Source organism: Oculina patagonica, chromosome 3 (genome assembly GCF_052425735.1).
Source record: "Oculina patagonica isolate OP01 chromosome 3, crgOcupat, whole genome shotgun sequence".
Lineage (NCBI taxonomy): Eukaryota > Metazoa > Cnidaria > Anthozoa > Scleractinia > Oculinidae > Oculina > Oculina patagonica.
In genome coordinates this window covers 5,987,746-6,010,815 of record NC_135760.1, presented here as the reverse complement: position 1 = coordinate 6,010,815, position 23,070 = coordinate 5,987,746, and the positions used below count along the sequence as shown (strand labels likewise).

General features: G+C 38.3%; 3 protein-coding genes and 1 long non-coding RNA gene across 5 annotated transcripts; all 4 read left to right on the top strand.

The window, feature by feature from the left end:
- The first annotated feature begins 4,143 nt into the window (after nucleotides 1-4,143).
- Nucleotides 4,144-6,816, top strand: LOC144645236 (uncharacterized). Its single transcript, XR_013569234.1, has 4 exons — nucleotides 4,144-4,626; nucleotides 4,829-4,880; nucleotides 5,375-5,504; nucleotides 5,787-6,816. It is a non-coding gene; the product is annotated as an uncharacterized LOC144645236 (long non-coding RNA).
- A 1,558-nt stretch (nucleotides 6,817-8,374) lies between these two features.
- LOC144645156 (uncharacterized) lies at nucleotides 8,375-18,542 on the top strand. 2 transcript variants are annotated; one of them, XM_078504638.1, is made up of 5 exons: nucleotides 8,375-8,791; nucleotides 9,845-9,923; nucleotides 10,253-10,304; nucleotides 16,881-17,010; nucleotides 17,755-18,542. In XM_078504638.1, exons 1-5 carry the CDS (start codon nucleotides 8,474-8,476, stop codon nucleotides 18,259-18,261), a joined length of 1,086 nt encoding a protein of 361 aa, XP_078360764.1. In that variant the 5' UTR covers nucleotides 8,375-8,473; the 3' UTR covers nucleotides 18,262-18,542. The 2 variants fall into 2 exon arrangements, with proteins under 2 accessions (XP_078360764.1, XP_078360763.1); XM_078504637.1 differs by lacking the exons at nucleotides 16,881-17,010; nucleotides 17,755-18,542 and adding exons at nucleotides 10,794-10,923; nucleotides 11,529-12,205.
- On the top strand, nucleotides 12,730-14,808 carry LOC144645809 (uncharacterized). Its single transcript, XM_078505348.1, has 3 exons — nucleotides 12,730-13,044; nucleotides 14,311-14,400; nucleotides 14,734-14,808. The coding sequence occupies exons 1-3, from the start codon at nucleotides 12,730-12,732 to the stop codon at nucleotides 14,806-14,808; spliced, it is 480 nt and encodes a 159-aa protein (XP_078361474.1).
- Nucleotides 18,543-19,289: 747 nt separating the features above from the next.
- On the top strand, nucleotides 19,290-22,685 carry LOC144645600 (uncharacterized). The gene is made up of 5 exons (XM_078505170.1): nucleotides 19,290-19,798; nucleotides 20,738-20,807; nucleotides 21,009-21,057; nucleotides 21,612-21,738; nucleotides 22,153-22,685. The coding sequence occupies exons 1-5, from the start codon at nucleotides 19,484-19,486 to the stop codon at nucleotides 22,441-22,443; spliced, it is 852 nt and encodes a 283-aa protein (XP_078361296.1). The 5' UTR covers nucleotides 19,290-19,483; the 3' UTR covers nucleotides 22,444-22,685.
- Nucleotides 22,686-23,070: the final 385 nt, after the last annotated feature.

The window sequence follows — 23,070 nt, the reverse complement described above, 5'->3', positions numbered from 1 at the left end:
TAGCTGCAAGGCTCAATGTGTCGAAATGATAAATGTGAATAAATGTTAATTGGAATGGTGACTTGGATAAAGTGAAAATAATTGAAGAAGCATTTTGACATATTGAGACTTGCAGCTATGGCAGGACTTGTGTCACACATAAGAACCTAGTATATGACCTCGCTCACCACGAGTCTCCCATAGCTCAGTGGTTAGAGCGTCCAACCGGTATTCTGGAAGGTCATGGGTTCGACTCCCGTTGGGGGGAACTCGGAAAATCTTGTTCCAAGTATTTTAGATTTCGCTTTTGGTTTATTTCATGCACAGTGGTAGAAAAACACGGACTAAACACGGAACAGCATAAAAATTATTTACTTTTATGTAACAAACGATCTGAACAACGTAAATTATGAAGTAGTCTAAAAGGAAACTAATTTGTTTACTTGTCCTAGCGTTCAGCTTGATGAAATAATCACAAAGAAGTTAATTTCTAATAAAGTTCCTTAAATAATATGTCGTTCGCAATTTAATCTAGACGCTTAGAAACGTTTTGCCAAAGAAAATTTTGTTTTGTAGGCAAAATTTCCAGTGTCCTTGTAAAATGCTAACGAAATTTAAATCGAGCAGTTCCTCTGGCGATTTAAGCTGCACAATAAATTATTTAGTGCTAGTAAAACTAAGTTTGTTAAACGTTCCGTGTGATCCCGAACACTGCCACAAGAAAAAGTCAAGTGCAATAAGAAGAATCTGACAAAAGATTTATTTTATGAAATGAAATGAGATGAAAATATTTCGTCTTTGATTTATTTCATCAGGTCAATTTTTTTCAGGCCTACTGCATAGTGTTACAGTGAGGACACTCGAACCATGAACACCAAGACTTTTTTCCCGCTTTTTTGGCATCATCAAAACACGAAGTGACTTTGTAACGAGGCTCGTACATTTATTGAGAGTGAAACGTACCGATCATGGCTGACTTGGCCGACAAAGAGTGAAGTTTATGTGTGCCTCAAATCATTATCTCCAGGCATGACATTAGATCACATCAAACAGAAACTCGTCGTCAGCCCAACCAGTGCAACCACCTTGAGCCAAAACGACTAAATATGTTCCCAAGCCTGAATGAAACGTCCCAGCAACAGGCATCTGAGGCCGCAATTAACTTTGGTTTTGAAGCGAGCCCCGGAGCGAGCGCAACCACTTCGAACCAAAGCGCCCAAGCGACTCAAAGACCTTTGGATCGAAGGGCTACACAACTGTCAGAAAATCTAAAGCTACTAGAAGTGCAAGTTGAAAGTGCGAAAAGTCATCGACAAGGGAAGCAATGCAAAAAGCCCTGGAAGATTTACCAAATATTTATGAGAGGCGGGGAAAAGTGCACACGGTTTGTTGTATGTCACACGTCTGGCCACAACCGAAAAAATTGTAAGAAAAGCCCTTGTAATGATATCAACTCTTGTAAGCTAAAGGACAAACACCCAGAACTGAAGACCGATATTCGCACCTTACAGCGTGAAATGAAAGAACTTGAACAAAACTGATACGAAAGCAAGGAGGGACTACGACGTATTGCGAGTACATGTTGTACAATTTACCCGGAACGTGTTGAATATTGCAAAACAACGACTAGACTTGCACCAAGTCGCCCTCTATTGGCGAGCGAAGCGATGCGCAGGGAGTCGCGAAGCGACGACCGCGAGTGACGAATACCAAACCGCGCGTCGAAGGACTGACCAATTACTGTTGACAAACTTTACACGAGTCTTACAGACAATAACATCACGGCTAAACTGACCAATCAACTTCAACGGACCAGACGTCGACTTATAACATCATCGACTGACAACAACTTTTCACTTGACTCTGAAGATGACTTCCGCTCAGGTTGCCGAAACGTCAGTCACCAACAACAGTTCTTCTCAGAACTACTCTCACCCGGACGATCACACTATACGAACTACAAATTATGTAGTGTTAACAAAACTAACTAGTTTGTTAAACGTTCCGTTGAGCTCCCAAACAATGCCACAACGTCAATTGCGAGTGCAATAGAAAACATCTGACAAAAGATTTCGTATTTGATTAATCTCATCTGGCTTTTATTTTAAAACGTATTGCAAAATGGTAAAAAGCAATTATAAAACACAGAAAAGTTAAACTAATACTTTTATAATGCCTCGGATGGCGTGGGTCGGAGGGATTTTGATATGAAACCATCTAACTACAGGACGCCCCCTCCCCCTCAAGCAAGACCACCATTTTGCTAAACAAGGCAAATTCACTTTACTTAGCCTTCCACGAAGGAATCAACAAGTCATGGCCAGCTTTTTTTTCCGACAACAAACAATTTTCCTGGACCCCATTCAATGTCGACACAAGTTGTTTTGTACAAGGCTTCAACCAGACTACGCCACACCCACGGATGACAATCAAGTCACGTGTAGGAGTGCAGTCCCAGCCTCAACAATGTGCCCCACCATATCTGGTGCGTGGTGTTGGTATTGCCGATAAAAAAGACTCACATTTACCTTTCCGTTAAGACAAAAGCCGCGCGAAGTGCCAACCTGGGGCTAGCGGAAGCACGTCAAAAGAATAACGTCCTCAAGAACCAAACAAACATGCATCAACCTGTGACTGAAACGTCTAATAATCGTTGTTATCTTTCTTATTGACTCGTTAACCAAAGCAGTTAACAGCTCCAGTGTTTGTTTGGCCAATCAGATGCAAGCGTCAAAACGAGGCGCGTCAGCGAAGTGAATGTTCTTTCGCTATTGCTTCTTGCATATTCGCCCACTAACTAGCTAGAACGTCTGTAAAAGAAAACTATATTGACATACAAAGAAAAAACATGACCGCGACAATACGCATTGGCGTCATTTTACTCAGTCTCGCTTGCTGCTGTCATCTGCGTCAGCTCTGTTCTTCATACTTCACATTTTCGTCTCCAAAACAATCAAGTAAAGACTCCGACGCTATTGCTGAGTTCAAAGCTAATAGTGAGCTAACTTGCGCCTTGCGATGCAGCACAAAAGGTAATTGTGATGAAGCAATCTTTTACAGGGACTCGAAGAAATGCCTTTTATATCAAAAGAAAGACAAAGGTTTCACTGAGCCTTACGCGGGCGGCGGTAAGGCAAGATCACGAACAGTGACAATGAGAAAGGTAAGAAATATAATTCTAGTCGTTTATTGACAGATAGAAATAAGCTTAAGTCACAAAATTTCACTGTGTTTTCCCTTTCCGTCACAATTAATAAACTGTTTCCAAGGACATCATCATTCAAATTTAAACAGTTATTTACTTTTTTCCTGACAGTGTTGTGTAACATAATAAGTGAACTCAGTTTTCTGTCACGAAAACCACATGAAGTTATTTTCTTTTGATGCCTTTTAACACTAGGATATATTGTAATGTAAATAAGATTTCTTTTCCTGTTTACATTTTTCTTTGGTTGTAGTAGTATGTAGCGGATAGGGAACAGAATACCAATTCTGTGTGGTTTTTTTTTAAGATAATACAACCTGATAATATGAGGTTAATTTAAATTGAAATAAGGAACTTGATCAAAATAACACCACTGAACAATTTTGTACCAGGAAATTAAAATAACAGTTAAACACTGGAATGCATATATCGGCAAGACATTTCCAGTGTTTGTTTAATTCGTAAATGAAAAATAGCATGTCTTCATAAATTTAATTACACAGTGTTGTAATGATGGCGTTTGATAAGATTTCACTTTAGTCCTTCAGATCACACCACCATAAAAAGGAAATTACATTTAGGTTAAAGTGCCTCCATTTCAGTGTTATTATGTTCAGTCGAGAATTCGTTAATCAGTTTATTGCTATGGATGAATGTTCTATATAATCATTTTCGTGATTGAATTGTGGTACAGGAACACAAATCGCGCAGTCAATGACACAAACTGTACGCCGGGAAAATTGAGTAAACGTTTACGCTTTAAAATCAATATATTGACATCAGCATAAGTAAAATATGTAAACAAAAAGATCAGGCATCTATTAACACCACATATTCATGTGTAAGCAGAAGCGAGAAGAACTCGTCTTAAATCGTTTCCTGTCCCAGGACGATCCCTGTATAACATTCCCTTCCCTAGAGGAGCTGCTGACCTCTAAGCCTTCTGAAATAAAAAAAAGTGTAAAAGAAGAAAGGGAACGAAAGAAGCTAACCTTTTTAAACACATTTTGATTCAAATTCGAAAGAAAAGCAATGAGGGGAATTTTCGATGTTGACATGCGACTTCGCTTCGATGTACCTGGCTAACACCAAGATTTTGTTCCCTGTTGTTGTCTATTATTCATCATAAAATACCGTAGAATCGAACCACCCTACAACGGCCACTCTAGGACAGAATTACAGTGTAACTGTGACCTTTTTACAGAGGTTTTCAAGTGTATGGCTCAGGGCACTGTTGGGAAGAAAAATCCTGGCCATTGTAAATAGGAGGACTTTAGTGGAGGTTTGACTGTACAGTGATGGTAACCACAGTTAACAAACAAACTGGAGTATGTCGTTTCGTGTACAGGTCACGCTGGTGGCGATTCCGTCAAACAGCAAGAGTAACAGCGACTGTGCTTCTGATAGTGACAAAAGCAAACATAGCATTGATACTGTTAAAGGTATGAAGGATGAAGCACGGTAATGATGATAATACTGATAATAATGATGATGATAGTTATGACGATGATATGACGAGAAAATGACGATGGCAATGCAACGACGGCATCGATATTTGCTTGATAAGCCGGAATAAGAAAAACATTGAAACAATGATTTATTTGTTCCAGTAATTACCGACTTTGTTTTAATTGTTATTCAAAGGTAAGCACGAAACTACTGGAACTTCTTGCAGCGCCATACTACAAAAGAACAGGTATGTTTGCAACGATACTATCCCTTATTTTGTAAGTTATATTGGCACGTATGGTGCATCTTTATTTTTCAAGATCGTCGTTTTAAAGATGATTTGTATGCTGGATTGAAAGCCTTTGTATTCTCCAACTTTTTTCCAAACAAATCCTCTATTTTTTTTTTTACTATTTTCAACATTTTGTGACAGCGATTCGTTTCAACAGTGGAGGTTTCCTTTAACCTGTACACCGAAAAATATTATACCGTAAAATTTTGGTAGCCCAAGCCCCCCCCCCCCCCTCCCCAGCCCAGGATAGTAACCCCCACCCCCAACCCCAAACATAATTTTTTTTTTAGGGTCGAATGTCGGAAGTCTGACTCAATGAGTGAGCGAAGACAGACCTCCATTTCCATAACCAATTTTTGGCGGGGGTAAATTTTTGCTATCTTACAAGCAGAAATCGCAAAATCAAGAAAATAGAAGACATTAAGATATGTCATTTCCATTTAACGCAGCGCAAGCCCAACTGGCCTTTACAACATAACAGTCGGTAACGTGACGTGGAAGACAAGGTGTAGAATGAACGGCATTCCCGGATGTGAAAGTGGAGCCTGAGCGCTAGTGATGACCATTAACGGTTCAAAGGTACTAATATTCGTCAAGATTGATCAGGTTTCTATAAGTTAAACTTTTCTCATTGTTATAAATAACTTTATAAGTTTTTACTTGTGTTTCACAGGAATTAATTTTCGTGGTTTCAGGGAAACCGAATTCCGCAAAACTATCTTCATTCTTTAGGCCTATTCAGTAATCATTAGAAAATAAAAAGCAGACAAAAAGGAATTCAAAAACATTTACCATTCCTCAGTTAAGTACATTTACAGAAAGTTTTCAAAGGATTGACAGTCAATATGCCTCATCTCTTAGAACACGTTTTCTTATGATTCTCATCACTGGACCAGCAAAGTGTCCTACCAAACCGTTGGCAGATGGCAAGAAAACAAACTTCCTGGATATTGGCTTAGTAATTTCACCAAGATATGTGTTACGATGATTTTCCCAACAGTCTCATCGTCTATACTGGTTAATCATGCAGCACGGTCGCTTTATTCTGCTCTTCACGATGGAGCTAAAAAGACTTGGACGGCAGATTTGTCCAGCATGAAGACGCCATCAAATATTGACAAAAATTGTTTGGTACAAGGACTCAACCTACTTGGGCCACAACCGTTTATGATAAAATCACGTGTTGGAGTGGAATCCCAGCCTGTGAAGTGCGTTTTACCATATTTGGTGCGTGGTGTTGGTATAACTATTGGTCGTTTGGGTAACACTGAAATGAGTTGTGGAGAAATAATTATCAGCCATTCACTTCCACCAGAAAAACTCTTTCCAGCTTTCTGTAGAATCTTCATTCAGTAACTGCTGAAAGTGAAGGACTATCATTCAAAGATGGAGTAGTGTAAAAATATTACTTCGCCGTGGAGTTTTTAATAAACTTATTAAGCCGTTTGAAGAAACATCGAGGAAATCCATAACATTATTTCATAGAACTACGTTACGTAAACGACGTTAACCATCACAATTTTCTCTTACGTTTTCTGCGAAATACACTGTTCAGACAGTTGTGTAACTTATTAATTTAAGATGTTCATAGAGAGTTCATGATCACCCTGTAAATTATGATCTTACCCTGCGAACTCACACCGTCTCGCGTTATTTTTTATTTATTGACTTTCCAAGGCCTACGTCTACTGTCTTTGCCTTGTCTCTTCACGTGAAACACTCGCAAAAAATAAAGCGTGTGTAAAATGACCCCTTTGAACCTGTAAACCCCGAAAGTTTACCGTTGCATGTTTACGCTTTTGCAATGCAGCCATGATGCTTGACGTTCGTAGCTTTTCAAGCTGGAAAAGGCATTCGTACAACAGCTCTACCTCGAGTTTCTGTTTATACTGCCGTACTACACTTAAGATTAAGAGAGAGATTAAGATTTTATTTGCCTCTCCAAAAATGGTTTTTCAGGGTAAATTACAATAAAATATTAAAACTGTACAGCTAAAAAATAAAATCATTCTAAATATTATAAAGAGTTACGTTTAAAGCGAGGGTTTCACAGTAATGCGCATGCGTGAGGTGACAGCTTCCAGAATAAGTCATACGGGTCAACACTAAATTCAAAGTAGCGATCGTTTGTTAAATCCAAATGAATCCGTCGTTAAACATTGTCATCTGTCGTTCCGCTTAGACAAACTGAAGTCAGCTATTTCTCAAGTACCCGAGAGTGATGTTTTGTCGACTGATTGAGGCATTTGGGCAACGAAAAAGCCATTTAACATACGGAGTCTTGTAAGCGACATCACGATCGACCGGCGACGGGACGTTCTCAAGAGTACTTGGCGATCGAAAAGATAAACAGATCAATCTGGTGTGGTGCTGAGCGGTCTTGAGTGGCTTACAGAAGGATTTATCATTTAGAAATTCATAATTGTAGAATGTGCGGGTTCGTATGAACATTGTTTTGATGCGTTTGAATAAAATTTATAGGTGTGATGTGACCGTGGACGCGATAAGATACAAACGAGCGATCACACAGATTGTTTGCTCACTGCATAAAGATCACAAGGTTCTCTTGCAAAACAAAATACAGCGGTAGATTGTTACCATTTAGAAAATATCTACAAGGAGTTACAACTATTTTGGATCGCGGCATAAGCTAAGAAATCTCATGTCCACATCGACGTTTTCGCGATTGTATTCCTGCATCTCAAAATTGAATTCGAACGTACGTTTCAGTCGAATTATCCGATTTATCTTCACAGCAACTTCATGCGAGTGAGAGAATTCTATCATAACAGAAGCGTTGAATGTACAAGCTTTAAAGTATAAGGAAAACTGAACTTTCTCGTTATACGCTTTTTATCAATCATTCCAGACATATAAACAAAGCAATGCGGAGGTATCCTGTCGTGTAGCTCGCCGCGTGATTGCAAGGAAAATCATTCGATTTGCTTTCATCTTTCCAGTTGTCTTTCCTTGAGCACACACCATAACACTGGCAGTTGAATGATTTGCCAGATGCTGGCGACATTTTCAGCATGAGCTTTGAAATTGTGAAGAGAGTTGATTTGAACGAGTCAGACGAGTCAATCGATCAGCTTTCACGAAAATTCCATGACACGGACAAAATACGCGCAGGATTTGCATATTGACATATCGCTTCCGATTGGTCTGTAAACAATAGAAGTGATTTTGCTTGCGTCATAACTTGTACATGCGCAGTACCGTGAAAATGTCCCTTTAAAAGGGTTCTATGTATCACTTCAAAAAAGATGGCGAAAAAATCTTTGAACAAAACGGCGTAAAGAATCTTGTTGGGTGTTATTTCATGCCTATAACTCCAAGGAATTTAACACTGCTGCCAATCAGATATAAGCGTGAAATCGAGGCGACTCAGCAAATTCAATATTCTCTTGCTATTGGTTCGCACAATTCGCCCGTTACCCTAGCTAGAACGTCTGTAGAAGCAAATATTTGTACGCACAGGGTAAACGGACATCCTTAAAGCATACCCAAGTTAATATACATTTCATTTAGTTTTGTAAAAAAAAAGCATGATGACCACGACAATTCGCTTTGGCGTCATTTTACTCAGCGTCGCTTGTTGCTGTCATATGCATCAACTCTGCTCTTCATACTTCAAATTTTCGAATCTAAAACGACTGCATAAAGACTCGGATAGCATTGCTGAGTACAAAGCTGATTCTGAGCTAAATTGTGCCTTACGATGCAACACAAGAGGCAATTGTGATGAGGCGACCTTTAACAGAGAATCTAAGAAATGTTCTTTGTATCAAATAAAGGACAAAGGTACCATAATTTCTAACACGGGTGACGATAGCTTAATATCAAGGACAGTGAGTATGAAAAAGGTAAGCAATGTTTTTTTCAAGTCGCAACTTGACAGATTTAAGTAAAGTTATCTGACAGACTTTTAATATTGCCATGAGTTCGCGTCATGTCTTCTCGCATATAAATCCTCTTCGTTTCATGATCAAATTGTAACATCTTTTATTTTTTTGTTAATTTTTCCTGACAGCGTTGTATAAACATATATACCACTCTATTGTGAAAACAAAATTAATATCTCTTTGACAAAATTACTTCTGAGGGATCGGATACAGTAATGAAAATCAGATAACATTATATTACTTGAGGCAGAGAACAATATTTGTTTTCCTGTTTACATTAATTGCCACGTGTGTGTTGAGTTGTTACTAGTAATATACGGTAACGGAGAAAAAGAAACCTAATTCAGTGCTAATGAAATGATGGTTTAAAAAAAGAAATGACACGTCTTGAAAAATTTAATTAAACAGTGTTATGGCGTTTTGACTTGAAAATCAATTTTAATATATTTTCAAGTGGAAGCGTACGTTACATCAAATAAAAACCTTCAAATCACACCATTGCAATACGGAAGTTATATACAAGTGAATACAAGCTTCATTTCCTGTTTTTCATTTAATTACTCTTTATGACATAGATGTTCTATGTTATCATCATATGCGTCAGAAAAATTGTAGTTAAGAAATATCTCCTACATCAGACCTCTTTATTGCTTTCAAAATCAAGAAAGAAATCAGCTCTCGGGAAGGAAGGTAGAGTGTGGATTTGTGGCCAAGGCATTCGCGGTCATTATTAATAACATGTCGCTTAAAAAGGGTTATTTGCCTGAAAAAAATAATGGTATATGTTAAGCTTGGTAGAGAAATGAGAAAGATTTTAATCAGTCAATAACGCTAACTACTCGGAAATTTTTTTCAAAATTCTCCCAATGGTATAGTCAAACCTATGACCTTCTGCCACCGGTTGAACGCTCTACCATGCCACCGAGCTACAGAAGTCCCGTGAGAGCAAGGCCATATACTAGGTTCAAATGTGACAAACGTCCCGCATATCGCATGGCTCGTTTCTTCTTTCAGGTGACCACTTTACCAAACAAGAGTAACGGAGATTGTCCTTCTAATGTCAAAAGCCAAGAAAACACTGATTCTGTTCAAGGTAAGACAGTTAGGGTAACAAATACCCTTTTCGGAAAATATTCGTTCATAAAGCGCTTGAAAAGTTCTGAATTCTTATCAATCATTAAAAAAAAAAACGAGCACACGCGAGTCGGTTTGTCACGCCAGCACGACGCAATGAGGATATTTTATGTTGCTTAGCAACTTCGGGAACGAAAACTGCGGGCTCAGGTACTGCTTGAAGATGAATGAAATGTCGCCATCAAGTACTAGAACTTGCTCCCAGGCGAACTGCATTCAAAGTTTGCTTAATAAAAAACTTCTGATTGTTAGTCAAGTTGTAACTCACCGTGTTCTTTATTGACAAAGGTAAAAACCAAACCACGGGAGTTTCTTGCAGTGACATTCTACAAAAAGATAGGTATGTATAAACTGCATATTCTTATCAAACCCTTAGACTACGCATGAGCCTGCACGTAATAACATACTGAATTTAACCTCACGGTACATACACAATTGTCTTTAAATCTAAATCTATATCTATGTTTCTTTTTGTAGATAAATCACCTTGACTACATAGTCTACATAACCTTCTCTTTTTTGTTTCGCTCTTCTCTCTTCCTACAAGAGGGGACACTAATATCAATATGATCCCAAACATTTCATTCTAATGGCGTTGCTCTAAAAAAAATCCATATTTTCGATTGTGTTGATTGGTTGTTTTTGTAGTTTGTATTTATGGCGCGAAAATAACAACCAATGAGAGACATTTTCCGGATCCGGGTAGAACTAAGTAATTAGTATGAACCTTTTAGGGTTGATACTGTAACCTATCGCATACAAAGTGTTACTAGAGGAATTTGCGTATAAAAGGCCAAAAAGAAACGAAAGAGTTTTTCTTTCACCACAGCTCGAGCGCGACTGGGAACTACCGCATAAAAATCGGTAACGTTACGTGGAAGACCCGATGCAGAATGGATGGCATTCCCGGATGTGGAAATGGAGTCTGGGCACTAGTTATGAGAGTCAATGGCTCAGAGGTATGGTATTTCACAGTCACTTACTACCACATTTTGATTAAAACAGCGGATAATTTTCTCCCCGATTATTTACTTACAGACGGATAAAGTTGGGACTTAAGCCCGCGATCCAATAGTAAACCACTATCTAGTCAGCAGTCAGTTTAACAAACAAGTGACCTCGATGAGCTTTACAACTGATACCACGATATAGTCATGTGACGCTGGTCACTGATACCTTGTTTTGACAACTGTCAATTGATCATAAATGGATGTCCAATATCAAAGATGTATGTTGCCGTTAACCTTAACGTTAACCTATTTCTGGAGTATTGCTGCCATGTTGTGGGATATTGTCGTCGTCATGCGTACGGACGTAGAACGCACGCGCCCGCGAACCATGACCATGAAAAATGCATGGTTCTCTTATTTCTGTGCATGCATGATTCTCCTATTTCTATATGAATATGGTGCTCCACTCACTCGCGGCCTAACCTACCAATAGCAAGAAGTAACTGAGAGGGGAAGCGCTAATCAATCGCATGTTAACAAACAACCCACCGCCCTCCCCTCCACTATCCAACTTTGTCAGATTGCTCACAGCCCATTTGTGTGTCACCTCCTAGAACACGTTCTCTTTTGGTTCTCATCACTGGACCAGTAAAATTGCTTACCAAAAAGCTGCCCCAAGAGAAGGACAAGAAACCAAACTTCCTGGATACTGGCTCAGTAATTTCACCAAGATATGCGTCACCATGCACTTTCCAGTAGATGATGACGATGATGATGCCGTTTCAAAGAACACAACCTTCTTACTCGTGAACCATACTGCACAATCGCTTTACTCCGTTCTTCAAGACGGAAATAAGACGACGTTGCCGGCAGATTTGACCAATATCGAGACTCTGCCCAATATCGACAAAAGATGTTTGATCCAAGGCTTAAACATGCTTGGGCCATACCCATGGATTATAAAGTCCCGGATTGGAGTGGAATCAGCCCAGTCTCCGAAGTGTCCCTTGCCATTTTTGGTGCGTGGTGTTGGTATTGGTTTTCAGCAGCAGGGATCTTCTGAAATAAGTTGTGGAGAATTCATTATTAGCTATTCATACCAACTCGGACGTACACAAATAGAGAGATATCCGGCCTTTTGTAGAGTGTACATTCAGTAACGGTTACAATATTGAAGGGCCAGACATTGGTAGCTAGAAACGTGTTTAGAATTTGACTTTCCACTGGCGTAATTATCGCATATATTAATCCTGAGTTCATTCGTTTGTTTTAATTTTAAGGTATGGCTCGTTTTCAATCAACACGATTTTAAGCAGTCTAAATAATAAACCGTCCAAAGAGACATTGAGGAAATGTACCACTGTACCAATGTACTACGTTGCCGAAGGTGAAGTACACTATCCGTATTTTCTCCTATTTTAGCCCCCCCCCCCCCCCCCAAGAACGATCCTTTGTTGATTTAAGTTTCGTTCACAACGCAATGTTTACCCAGCAAGCAAAAATTTGGAAATTTTCCCCCAAGTTGTTTTACAGTGAAACCTGTAAGCGGACATCCTTGGGGAAAGCTCTTGTGTCCGCTTAATACAGGGTGTCCGTTTAAAAAAGGTTCTTATAAAACACGATATATCTTAATACAAATAATAATAATAATAATAATAATGATAATAATAATATAATAATAATAACAATAACAATAATATTAATGATATATAATGTCTGTAGAAGCAAATATTTGTATGCACAAGGCAAACATTCATCCTATAAAACATACCTAAGTAAATAAACATTTCAATTCGTACGAAGAAAGGAAGCACGATGACCGCGACAATTCGCTTTGGCATCTTTTTACTCAGTCTCGTTTGTTCCTGTCATATGCGTCAACTCTGCTCTTCATTCTTCAAATTTTCGTATCTAAAACGACCGCATGTAGACTCGGATAGCATTGCTGAGTACAAAGCTGATTCTGAGCTAAATTGCGCCTTGCGATGCAACACAAGAGGCAATTGTGATGAGGCGACCTTTAACAGAGAATCTAAGAAATGTTCTTTGTATAAAATGAAGGACAAAGCTACTATAGGTTCCAATACGCGAGACGACAACTCAAGGTCAAGAACAGTGACAATGAGTAAGGTAAGCAATATATTTTTAGTCGCCACTTGACAGAAAAAAGGTTATGTCACACTATTGTCTCAGTTCGTTCCCTATAAAAGTCAGCTTTGATGAACCATTGTATGGCATGTAAATCCTCTTCATTTTAAGTTTGAACAAGATTGTAATTTTTCTCGACAGCATGTATTTGTATAGATATATAAATAATCGATCTACCATAAAACCAAATTAAAATCTCTTTGGCAATATTATGCTCTAACTAATTCTTCTGAGGCATACAGTAATGAAAACTAGATCATAATATAATATTGCTTGAGAACAATTTTTGTTGTCCTGTTTATATTATTTGTCACATTTCTGTTGGGTTATAGTAGGAATTAACGGAGGAGGAAAAGAAAACTCGTTCTTATTTTCTTTAAACGAGCACTGTCGCTGATAATAAAACGACGATTATTTAAATAAAAAATGGTAATCTTCAAAACTTTAATTAAACAGTGGTGTCACTTGAAAATCAATTTTAACACATTTTCAAGTGAAAGCGTCATATGCAATAAAAAAAAACTTCATATCACACCATCGCAAAAAGGAAGTTAAATACAGGTGAAGACAAATTTCATTGCAATCTGATCGTCTTTCTAACACTTTTTTGTCTTATTGAAAACCCGCGAATCTGATTGATTCTTCAACTGTTTTCTATTTACCAACTAAAATATGGTTTTCCATGCTCTTTACAAAAAAAAGCCCCCTCAAATTCCGAAAAGCCGCTATATTGTTATCGCTGATAGAGCAAGACCCGCGCGAGTTGCTCTTTGGTCTTCAAATAGAAAATTTGTCTTGGCCTTTGGCTTAAAAATACATAATTTTGTAAACGTTTTGGCCTGTAACCCCTTGGAGTGTCCACTAAAACAATTAGACTGCTCGTCCTCGTTTTCTATGAGCGATAGTCAACTTGCGCGTCAATCATTGACAATCGCTGATAGAATTATCCATTTGTTCTTTTTTTTTTATGTTAATAAATGTTCTATTATCACTTGCATCAGCGAATTGTGGTAACAAACATATTCTTAGCGCCCCGGCCCTCTTACAATATAGAAGATTTAGAGGTTATTGCCTTCAAAATCAAGGAGGAAATCAACATTGAAAAAGTACGAGAGGTGGAAGTTAGAGTGTGGATTCGTTCTAAAGACTAACGCAGGAGATTCGTAGGAACTATTGTAGCTATAGGCAATATAACTAGGTCCAAATACGACATACTTCTCGAAATGCTTATGTCTTTTCTTTTTATAGGTGATCATTCCACGGAACAAGAGTAACAAAGATTGCCCTTTTACTGACGACAAAAAGCAAAAGAAAACTCGTGCTGTTCAAAGTAAGACAGTCAGGATAACAAGTAACATTTTTGGAAAATCTTCGTTCAACCGCTCGATGAGTTCCCATTTCCTATCATTCAAAAAAAAGATAGTACGAGTATATGAGAGTCAGTTACGTAAAAAGTAAACAATAAATAAATTATTTATACATGGTAGTATTAGAGCTATAAGTTAGCCTTGTATTCCTGATCGAATTGGAAATTGCAAGTGTTGGTTTTTGTGGAGGGAGCCCGGGCAAGGATGAGAACCATCGACAGACTAAACCCCAAGACGACGCCGGGTCCGGGATTCGAACTCAGGCCATATGCATGACACAATGAGGACATATTATGTTGCTTAGCAACAACGGGAACGAAACCCGTGTGCTCAGGGTGTTCTCGAAGATGACTGTAATGCCGCCATTAAGTACCAGTAGTTGTTTTCCAGCTGGAGAGCAGTATGGTCGCCTAGGGTGGCCATGAAGAAATTCGTACGCTTCTGACAAATTCTGCAGTCATTTAATTTTCAAACAGTGTTTTGATTGTTATTTCAGTCGTTACTTACCATGCTCTTTATTGACAAAGGTAAAAACAAAACCACTGGAACGTCTTGCAGCGACATTCTACGAAAAAATAGGTACGGTGGTTAATTATAATAAATCCCTCTTCTCTTGAACTCTTAATTGAAGAAAAAGAAGAGAAAGAACCTCAAACATTGAAAACTGAATATTTAAAAATGTTTAAAACTAAAAATTTAAAACGCAATGGTTGACTTTTGGTCACGCTTTCGAACGTGATTTTAAAATGTTTGTGTACTATATTTAACAATTATCCTGCGAAATCGCGCGAAATATCGCCTGATACTTAGCCGACGAGGCCGTAGGCCGAGTTGGCTAAAATCAGACGATATTCCGCAAAATTGAGCATGATAATTGTTTTATTATTCAACAAATTGTCAACGAAACACATTTTGCAGATAGAAAAACTGTAATTATGCAGCGCTTTACAAGATTTCGGACGAATCTTCGCAACCTACGTATATCGCAGGATATATGTTATGTACGGATGACAGATAACGTTAACATTTTGACCATATATGGGCAGCGCGCGCATGTGTTGAATAATAATGAAGAATATTCTGAGTAGGTCAATAGGCATTTACCCCATTTGTTGTCTCGGCCAACAGGTCGAAAGGTGTTCGCTCGATCTCCTCCGGTTTTATGGCCAGCTTGACCCAAGTCTCTGCTTTTAATCTTTTTCGTTTCTTTCCGTCCTTTGTTCCTTGTACTTTTCTCCAGAATCTTCTAATGCTCTCGCCAAGAGCACTTCCAATACGCTCTTGACCCGATGCCTTCAGCTGGTATCCAAGAGGCAAGATGCTTCGTTGGAGCAAGTTGAAGACTGTTTCCGGACGCCCGTGAACTTGTCGCCAGTTAAATATTACTTCGCCGTTTAGTTGAAGGAAATACATCGGACTGTTTACGTCAACAAATGGAGGAACCATATGAAGAAGTAACGGATTGATCGGGTTTTCGAAGAGCTCTGAAAAGAGCTCCCGATCACTGACGTTTTCCATGTTGTTCATTGCGCGATCTGGTCGGCTATTCGAATAAATCAGCTGGAACAGTAAGCTCAGTTTTAAAATTCGCGGCAATTGTGCAGATTATGAATCATTTTACACACGAGTGGCTTTTTTGAATGGCTTTTGTTTTAGTCCTAGTGACCATTGTTATTCAGTCTTAGGCTTGAAACAATAGCCTACTTGCTCGAGACGCGCCATTTTCAAACGCAACTACAACTAGCAGTTTTCAAACCGAAAAGAACAGTGGTTCCCGTTGACCGATTTTTAATCTTTAAACATATTCTGGTAGAAAAAGGATAAATTTTTCATTTGCCGTTCGTGGGTTGGCGAAAATTAGCAGAACTTTTTAGAAATTTCCTTTTGAAAACAGCCTCCATACAAAAATAGGCCAATTTTGCTGTATTTTCAAGTGCAAAAGAACAGTCATAACACTTGTTCAATTTTGTTTATTTGAGCCTTAAAATGTTGATACAGCATTCCTTTTCAAAAAGCCGCGCGTGGGTTGGTAGATTTTTACTTCTTAAAGCCAGAAAACCAAGTTTAATCAACGCTACTGGGCCAATTTTGACGCTTTCTTCTCTTATTGTGAGCGCTCTCGTATTCAAATTTGCCGCTTCGCTGATAATGAATATTTAATGATGTCCCTGCATTCTGCCCTATGAAACCAAACTTTACATAGATTGAAATATCTGTCAGGGTCTCGCCGAATCTAGCTAAATCGAGCCTTGAAGCTGAAATCAAAAATATAGTTTATCTCGGAAATTCAAAACTGTTTGAACAAAAAAAAAACCTACATAGCGTTAGCATTCTGACTAAGAGTTATCCATTTGTAAAAGGCTACCGAATTTGATTTTTTAAGCTTTGCCGCAAATTTTTGTGGACATTTATTTTTAAAACAAAAATAAAAGAGCTTTTCTTTCACTACAGCTCGAGTCCGACTGGGACCTACCGCATTACAATCGGTAACGTGACTTGGAAGACCCGATGCAGAATGAATGGCATTCCCGGATGCGGAGATGGAGTCTGGGCATTAGTAATGAGAGTCAATGGGTCAAGGGTAGGTTCTATCACTGTCAGTCGTTAATACTCAATTTGTGAAGATTGTTATTATGATAAGTGTTCTACGAAGTACTGATAATAATAAGAAGGGTAAAACAGGATCAAGTCAAGTCAAGTTTGCATGCCGGCTTTAGTGGCCCACGCCGACAAAAATTTTCTCGGTGTTGGTGTTTTTCTCAAACGAAATCAAAATTCAAAAAATCTCAACTGTTAATCCTGTAAAGCTGTTCTTTTCACCTATTCTAAGCATAAAAGCTAATAATCTCTATGAAAATTTTGGCATCAATTTTGGAAAAGATATTTTCGTTTCGGAAATCAAATAAAACCATTTTTAAATCTATAATGTCACAGATCAGTGATGTTGATGGCAGAACCTACTTTATTTCGAGTTTAATTCTATGGCCGCCATATTGGTGCCCCAAAGAAGAACATTAATATGCTGGCAACATGCTAAATACTGTAATTTATCTGAAACTATTTTTGCAATAATTTCATTGTAAACAACGCTACTGAAGACAGAACTGTAGAACAACTCTTCGCCAATTAGTTTTTTGATGCTCTTCAAGCTACCAACTGGTGTCTGACTCTGAAAAAACCACCAATAGCATTTACTCACTAGGACAATAGCTACTCCCCTTGGAGGGTATGTAAGTCACTCGCAAATTATCCCACAGCCCACAGCCCTCCCCTCTACCAGGCAATTTGTCCGATTCCTAACAGTTCTTATTGTGTCACCTCTTAGAACACGTTCTCTTTTGATTCTCATCACTGGACCAGTAAAGTTGCTTACCAAAAAGCTGTCCTTGGAAAAGGACAAGAAACCAAACTTCCTGGATACTGGCTCAGTAATTTCACCAAGGTGTGTGTCACCATGCACTTTCCAGCAAATGTCTCAAGGAACGCAACTTTCTTACTTGTGAACCACACTGCACAATCTCTTTACTCCGTTCTTCACAACGGAGCTAATAAGACGTTGCCATCAGATTTGACTAGCACCGAGACTCCACCCGATATCGACAAAAGTTGTTTGACTCAGAGCTTCAACATGCATGGACCACACCCATGGGTCATACAGTCACGTGTTGGAGTGGAGTCCCAGCATCTGAAGTGTCCCTTACCATATTTGGTGCGTGGTGTTGGAATTGGCTTTCAGGGACATCCTGGAATGAGTTGCGGAGAACTCATAATTAGACATTCATACCTACCAGTGGAAACCTACCCAGCTTTCTGTAGAGTCTACATTCAGTAATATAACCGGCAACTGAAGGGAAAAACATCCATAGCTAGTGAAGTACTTTAAATATGACATTTTTCTGGCTATATTATTGCATGTATTATACTTTGTGTGTTGCTATTATAAGCTATATATGGCTTATTTCCAATAAACACAAAGTGAAGCGGTCCAAATAATAAATAAAGCTGACCAAGACATCGAGGAAATTTACCACTTTGTTTTAATAACTGACCTACGCTGCCCAAAACGAAGTTCACTATATCCGCATTTTCTTCTATTTTAGCCAAAAAACGTTACGAAATGGTATCGTTCCCACGGCAATGTTTACTCATCAAGCAACAAATTCGAAGTTTCTCCTCAGAAACATCTCTAGAGCCACAAGAGATTTTTTACTTGCATCAGGTATGTTTGGTGGTAAAATTTAATTACAAGTGTCCGTTTGATGCAAGTTTTCAAAAATGTGAACGACCGTTTTATTTTGACAGTTTTAGGTGTCCGCGTCCGCTTAATAGAGGTGTTCGCTTTATATCATTATTTTGCAGTAAATAAGAGATTACGTTTCGGACCTTGGCTATTGTTCGCTTAATAAAGGCTGTTGGCTTAAAACGGTAATGGTGCGTGTACTTTCATGGAGAATTTTCCTATCTTGTAACAGTGGGCCTTTGAGTTATCTTTGTACACAAAATGGCTTCCTACCACTAAAGGCGCTTTGAAGCACGATAATGGCTCCAAAAACAACTGCAGATGGTACGAAAAAAAGACACCGAGAGAACTGGTACACCTGTCTTGACGGTCAAACAAAAAGCATGCTTCCGCTTTTGAAACAACAGAAAAAATATCTAACGGCAGCCTTGGGCCTTTTTCCTTTGTGTCGGTTGCACGTTCTGTCAACTGTCACTTAAAAGAACAGCAGTCGGTTTGGTATTTTCAGGAAACGGTTCGATTTTTATTTACTTTACTTTTTCTAGACAATGTTAAAAAATAGACAAAAGAAACAAACGCTTTTAGTCCTGTTTGTGAACCTCTCGCAAGTAATTGTACTTATTAAGAAAAGAAGACAAAAAAGGCATAGAAGTTTCTTTTTTTTCGATTCAGATATATCATATATGACAAACTTCTAATTTAAAACCACTGACGTTGCATTTCCCTTATAAGCAGAGCTGTAAAAAAATATCTGTTTGTATAATGCCTCTCTCCTAACTGATTGAAAATAACTCCTCAAAACTGAAAGGCTTAAATGAAAATGCCGTTGTTATTCATCCGAGTGCATGTTATTTTCTTGGCCAGCCTTTGCTGCGTTCATACGCAGATGTTTCGATCTTCATACTTCACAATTTCATCTCAAGAAGATTTGGATGAAGAGGGAGATTTTTCTTTAACTACAAACGTTCATGATGAGTTTAGTTGCGCTTCAATGTGTACCTCCACTACTAGGTGTAGTAACGCGTTGTTTGACAAAGATTCAAAGAAATGTTCTTTAGTGAAAGCGACAAAAAAACTGAAACTGCAAAACACTGAAGAGCCCGACTCCGAAAAGATACTTTTGGAAAAGGTAGGTAACGCGGAGTGAAATAAAGGTGCGTGTAATATATTTTTAGATTTTAGAAGTTAAACTATTGCATACCATGACTTTCATAGCATTTTTCAGTTTTAATTTTTGTCCCAAGGGAGGAAAGTCCCACACTCCTTAAAGGGACTATGTCACGGGGATTTCATAGTTTTTTGGTCAAAACGGTTCTGAAATAAGTGGTAGGCAACTAAACCCATAAAAACATTATTTTTGAACGTCTAAAGGAAATATAACCTTAATTTGCGGAAAGAAATCAAGCTACGACTATAAATATCGATTTTTTGAAGACGCGCGGAAAAAAATTGAAAACGTTTGCCTAACGTTTTCAAATTGCAATCCGTTTCCGTCCGATGCATCCGCAGCCAAAGATGCTAGTAAACAGATTTAGTGATCTAATATAGCCATTTTTAATAAAAATGGACCATTATTTTTAGGTTTCATGCGACGCAAATGTAAATTTTGGCGGTTCAAAAATCTGGTAAAATCCGTGACAACATAGTCCCCTTTAAAACATGGATGTGGAGAAGTGCAGTCAACATGTAATCACAAGCCACTTCATTATTACACTAAACCCTGCATTCTCTTCAAGTCTATCACACGGGACATCGCTTCATGATCAACAAATTGGGATCTAAAGCCATGGATAAAACCCTCGCGTCGGATCATATTCAAACGAAAGCTATTGAGCAGTACTTTCAAGTATTACCGTTTGCTGTGCAAGGTGGTTGCAGCTTTTACGTTTGTTGATCAAACCTTAGCGCAATTTAACGCGGTGCTAATTAAGGAAGGAAGGAAGGTAGGTAGATAGGTACGTAGGTACGTTTGTCAAAATAAAGGTCTGCTTATGTAATGGTTTTAAACGACACTACTCAAGTAGCAATTGATGCACTTTCAGACGGAGTACGTCTTTTGTCTTCACAGGTCACTATAGCGCCAAACAGCAAACAAGCCTGTGCTTCAGTGGAAATAGACAAAAGTTGCTCTGCTCACGGTAAGCATGAAACAAGCCAGAATGATAATGATGACGATAAAAATAGCGATGATGATGACGATGATTCCTTGATCAACTTTGGTGTGTAAAAATTTAAAAAATGACAACAAAAAAGTAATGATGATGATGATGACTGCTCGATCAACTTGAGTGTGTAAATCCTGTAAATGTAAATACTAACCGTCTTCTTTATTCTCAAAGCAAAACAGAAAACTACCAGAACTTGTGGCGACATTCTGCGCGAAAATAGGTACATTTGATAATTAATTTTCCTTTTGTTGAAAATTTAACTTAAACACATAAGATTGTACGTCACACTTAAAAGTTATTTTTACAGAGTTTAAGCTCAGGCCGTAAACCTGGTTGTACAGATTCAGTAACCATTTTCTGACTCCGCAACAGAAAGCACTCGAAAATGATCCACATTTGAATGACATCTAATTTCAAAATTATTAAGTATTCTTTCAAAGAAATTTGCTTTTGGTCTCCCAAACGTTAGGGCGTCTGTTATTATTGTGACACATCATATTTTGAAAAAAAAAAAATACTTCCTTATTCTTACTAATTTTCGAGAGTACCTATTTTTCCTCCCAATCTTCCATTGGGCACTATGCGCACGTATCTCTGTGCGTAGCTCTGCTGTCCGAGGTTATTAATGGCGCACTGAACTTTGAACTGCCAACAAATAATTGTTGTCATTTACACGATCAAATATATTTGTCGCATAAAAAATTGCTCGTGTAAAACCGGCTTTACATGGACAACAAAAAAGTGCTCAAGCTAACAAACTTTTTGTAATCGCAGCTCAAGCCCGACTGGTTTTCATAACATAACAGTCGGCAACGTCACGTGGCAGACGTGGTGTCGAATGCATGGCATTATTGGATGTGGAGGTGGAGTCTGGGAACTAGTGATGCGAATTAAAGAACAGGTAAGTTTTGTTTTTGAGCAATAACTTAAAGAGAAAGCGCTAAGTTATATAACACTAAATCTGGAAAAATAATATCAAAAACATATTGCATTCACACAACATTCCATTTAAAGAATTAAAATGTACACAACAGTCAATTCAAATGTGAAGTCTCGGCAAATTAAATCAACACTAGGACAAAAACAATGGGCCCTACTAAGTGATTCTATTTTTGCTAATAAAAATATTCAACGGAAATGAAGTTTACGTTTTCTTTCGTGGTCCAGATTGTTTTGCTATGTTTTCTCCATAAGACAATGCTGTAGATATGTACTTCAATTCTAAAACGCGTCTCAAGTGAAGTCTATTGGCCCTGACAGAAAAATCGAAATGTTTGAAAACTATAGCTAACAGTAAATACATCTCACCTCTTAGGACACGTTCAACTATGATTCCCTTCGCTGGAGCAACAAAGAATCTTTCAATATGAAATATATATCTTTCAAGGGAAAACAACTCAAACTCCCTGGATACTGGCTGCGTAATTTCACCAAGATATGTGTCACCATGCAATTTCCAGCAGATAACTCGAGGAACGCAACGTTCTTACTGGTAAACCACACTGCACAATCTCTTTACTCCGTTCTTCACGACGGAGTTAAGAAGACGTTGCCAGCAGACTTGATACTATCGAGACTCCACCCAACATCAACAAAAGTTGTTTGATACAAGGCTTCAACTTGCTTGGACCGCACCCATGGATGATAAAGTCACGGATTGGAGTGGAGTCCCGGCCTCAGAACTGGTGTGACCCACCATACTTGGTGCGTGGTCTTGGAATTGGCTTTCAAGGACATCCTAAAATGAGTTGCGGAGAACTCATAATTAGAGATGCAAACCAATTAGTCACCATCTACCCAGCTGTCTGTAGAGTCTACATTCAGTAAAGGTTCGTAACAGAAGAAACATCCATTAACAAATGCTTTAAATCTGTCTTTCCCGTAGCATAAATGTGGTATTAACCAATTAACTCTGGCCATTATCAATTATCACGATTCGATGTAAACTAAACCTTGATTTCCATGTATACCTTAACAGATTTTTAAGGCAAAACCTTTATTATAACGTGTCCAATGGTCTTCTATGTCTTCAGAAACATAAACACGTTGTGGAAAACGCTCTCATTCGAGAACAAAGGAACTTTGATATATGACAGTTTTGTTTGTACAGGACAGTATGCTAGTATGATTGTCACGTGATCAACCGAAACCTTATATCTTGTATAGTTTAGACTTTGATTTAGTTGTCCGAACCACGCTTTTGAACGAGTTGCGAAGATACGAGTTTCGAGTA

Bases quoted from the DNA above. Each gene is read 5' to 3' on its own strand.
- LOC144645156 (XM_078504637.1), top strand. From the start codon at position 8,474: ATGATGACCACGACAATTCGCTTTGGCGTCATTTTACTCAGCGTCGCT. The intron at 8,792-9,844 runs GTAAGCAATGTT...TTCTTCTTTCAG, and splicing joins GGACAGTGAGTATGAAAAAG to GTGACCACTTTACCAAACAA. The intron at 10,305-10,793 runs GTATGTATAAAC...CTTTCACCACAG, and splicing joins GACATTCTACAAAAAGATAG to CTCGAGCGCGACTGGGAACT.
- LOC144645809 (XM_078505348.1), top strand. From the start codon at position 12,730: ATGACCGCGACAATTCGCTTTGGCATCTTTTTACTCAGTCTCGTTTGT. The intron at 13,045-14,310 runs GTAAGCAATATA...TTCTTTTTATAG, and splicing joins GAACAGTGACAATGAGTAAG to GTGATCATTCCACGGAACAA. The intron at 14,401-14,733 runs GTCAGGATAACA...TATGTTGCTTAG, and splicing joins GTGCTGTTCAAAGTAAGACA to CAACAACGGGAACGAAACCC.
- LOC144645600 (XM_078505170.1), top strand. From the start codon at position 19,484: ATGAAAATGCCGTTGTTATTCATCCGAGTGCATGTTATTTTCTTGGCC. The intron at 19,799-20,737 runs GTAGGTAACGCG...TTGTCTTCACAG, and splicing joins AAAAGATACTTTTGGAAAAG to GTCACTATAGCGCCAAACAG. The intron at 21,739-22,152 runs GTAAGTTTTGTT...CTCACCTCTTAG, and splicing joins TGATGCGAATTAAAGAACAG to GACACGTTCAACTATGATTC.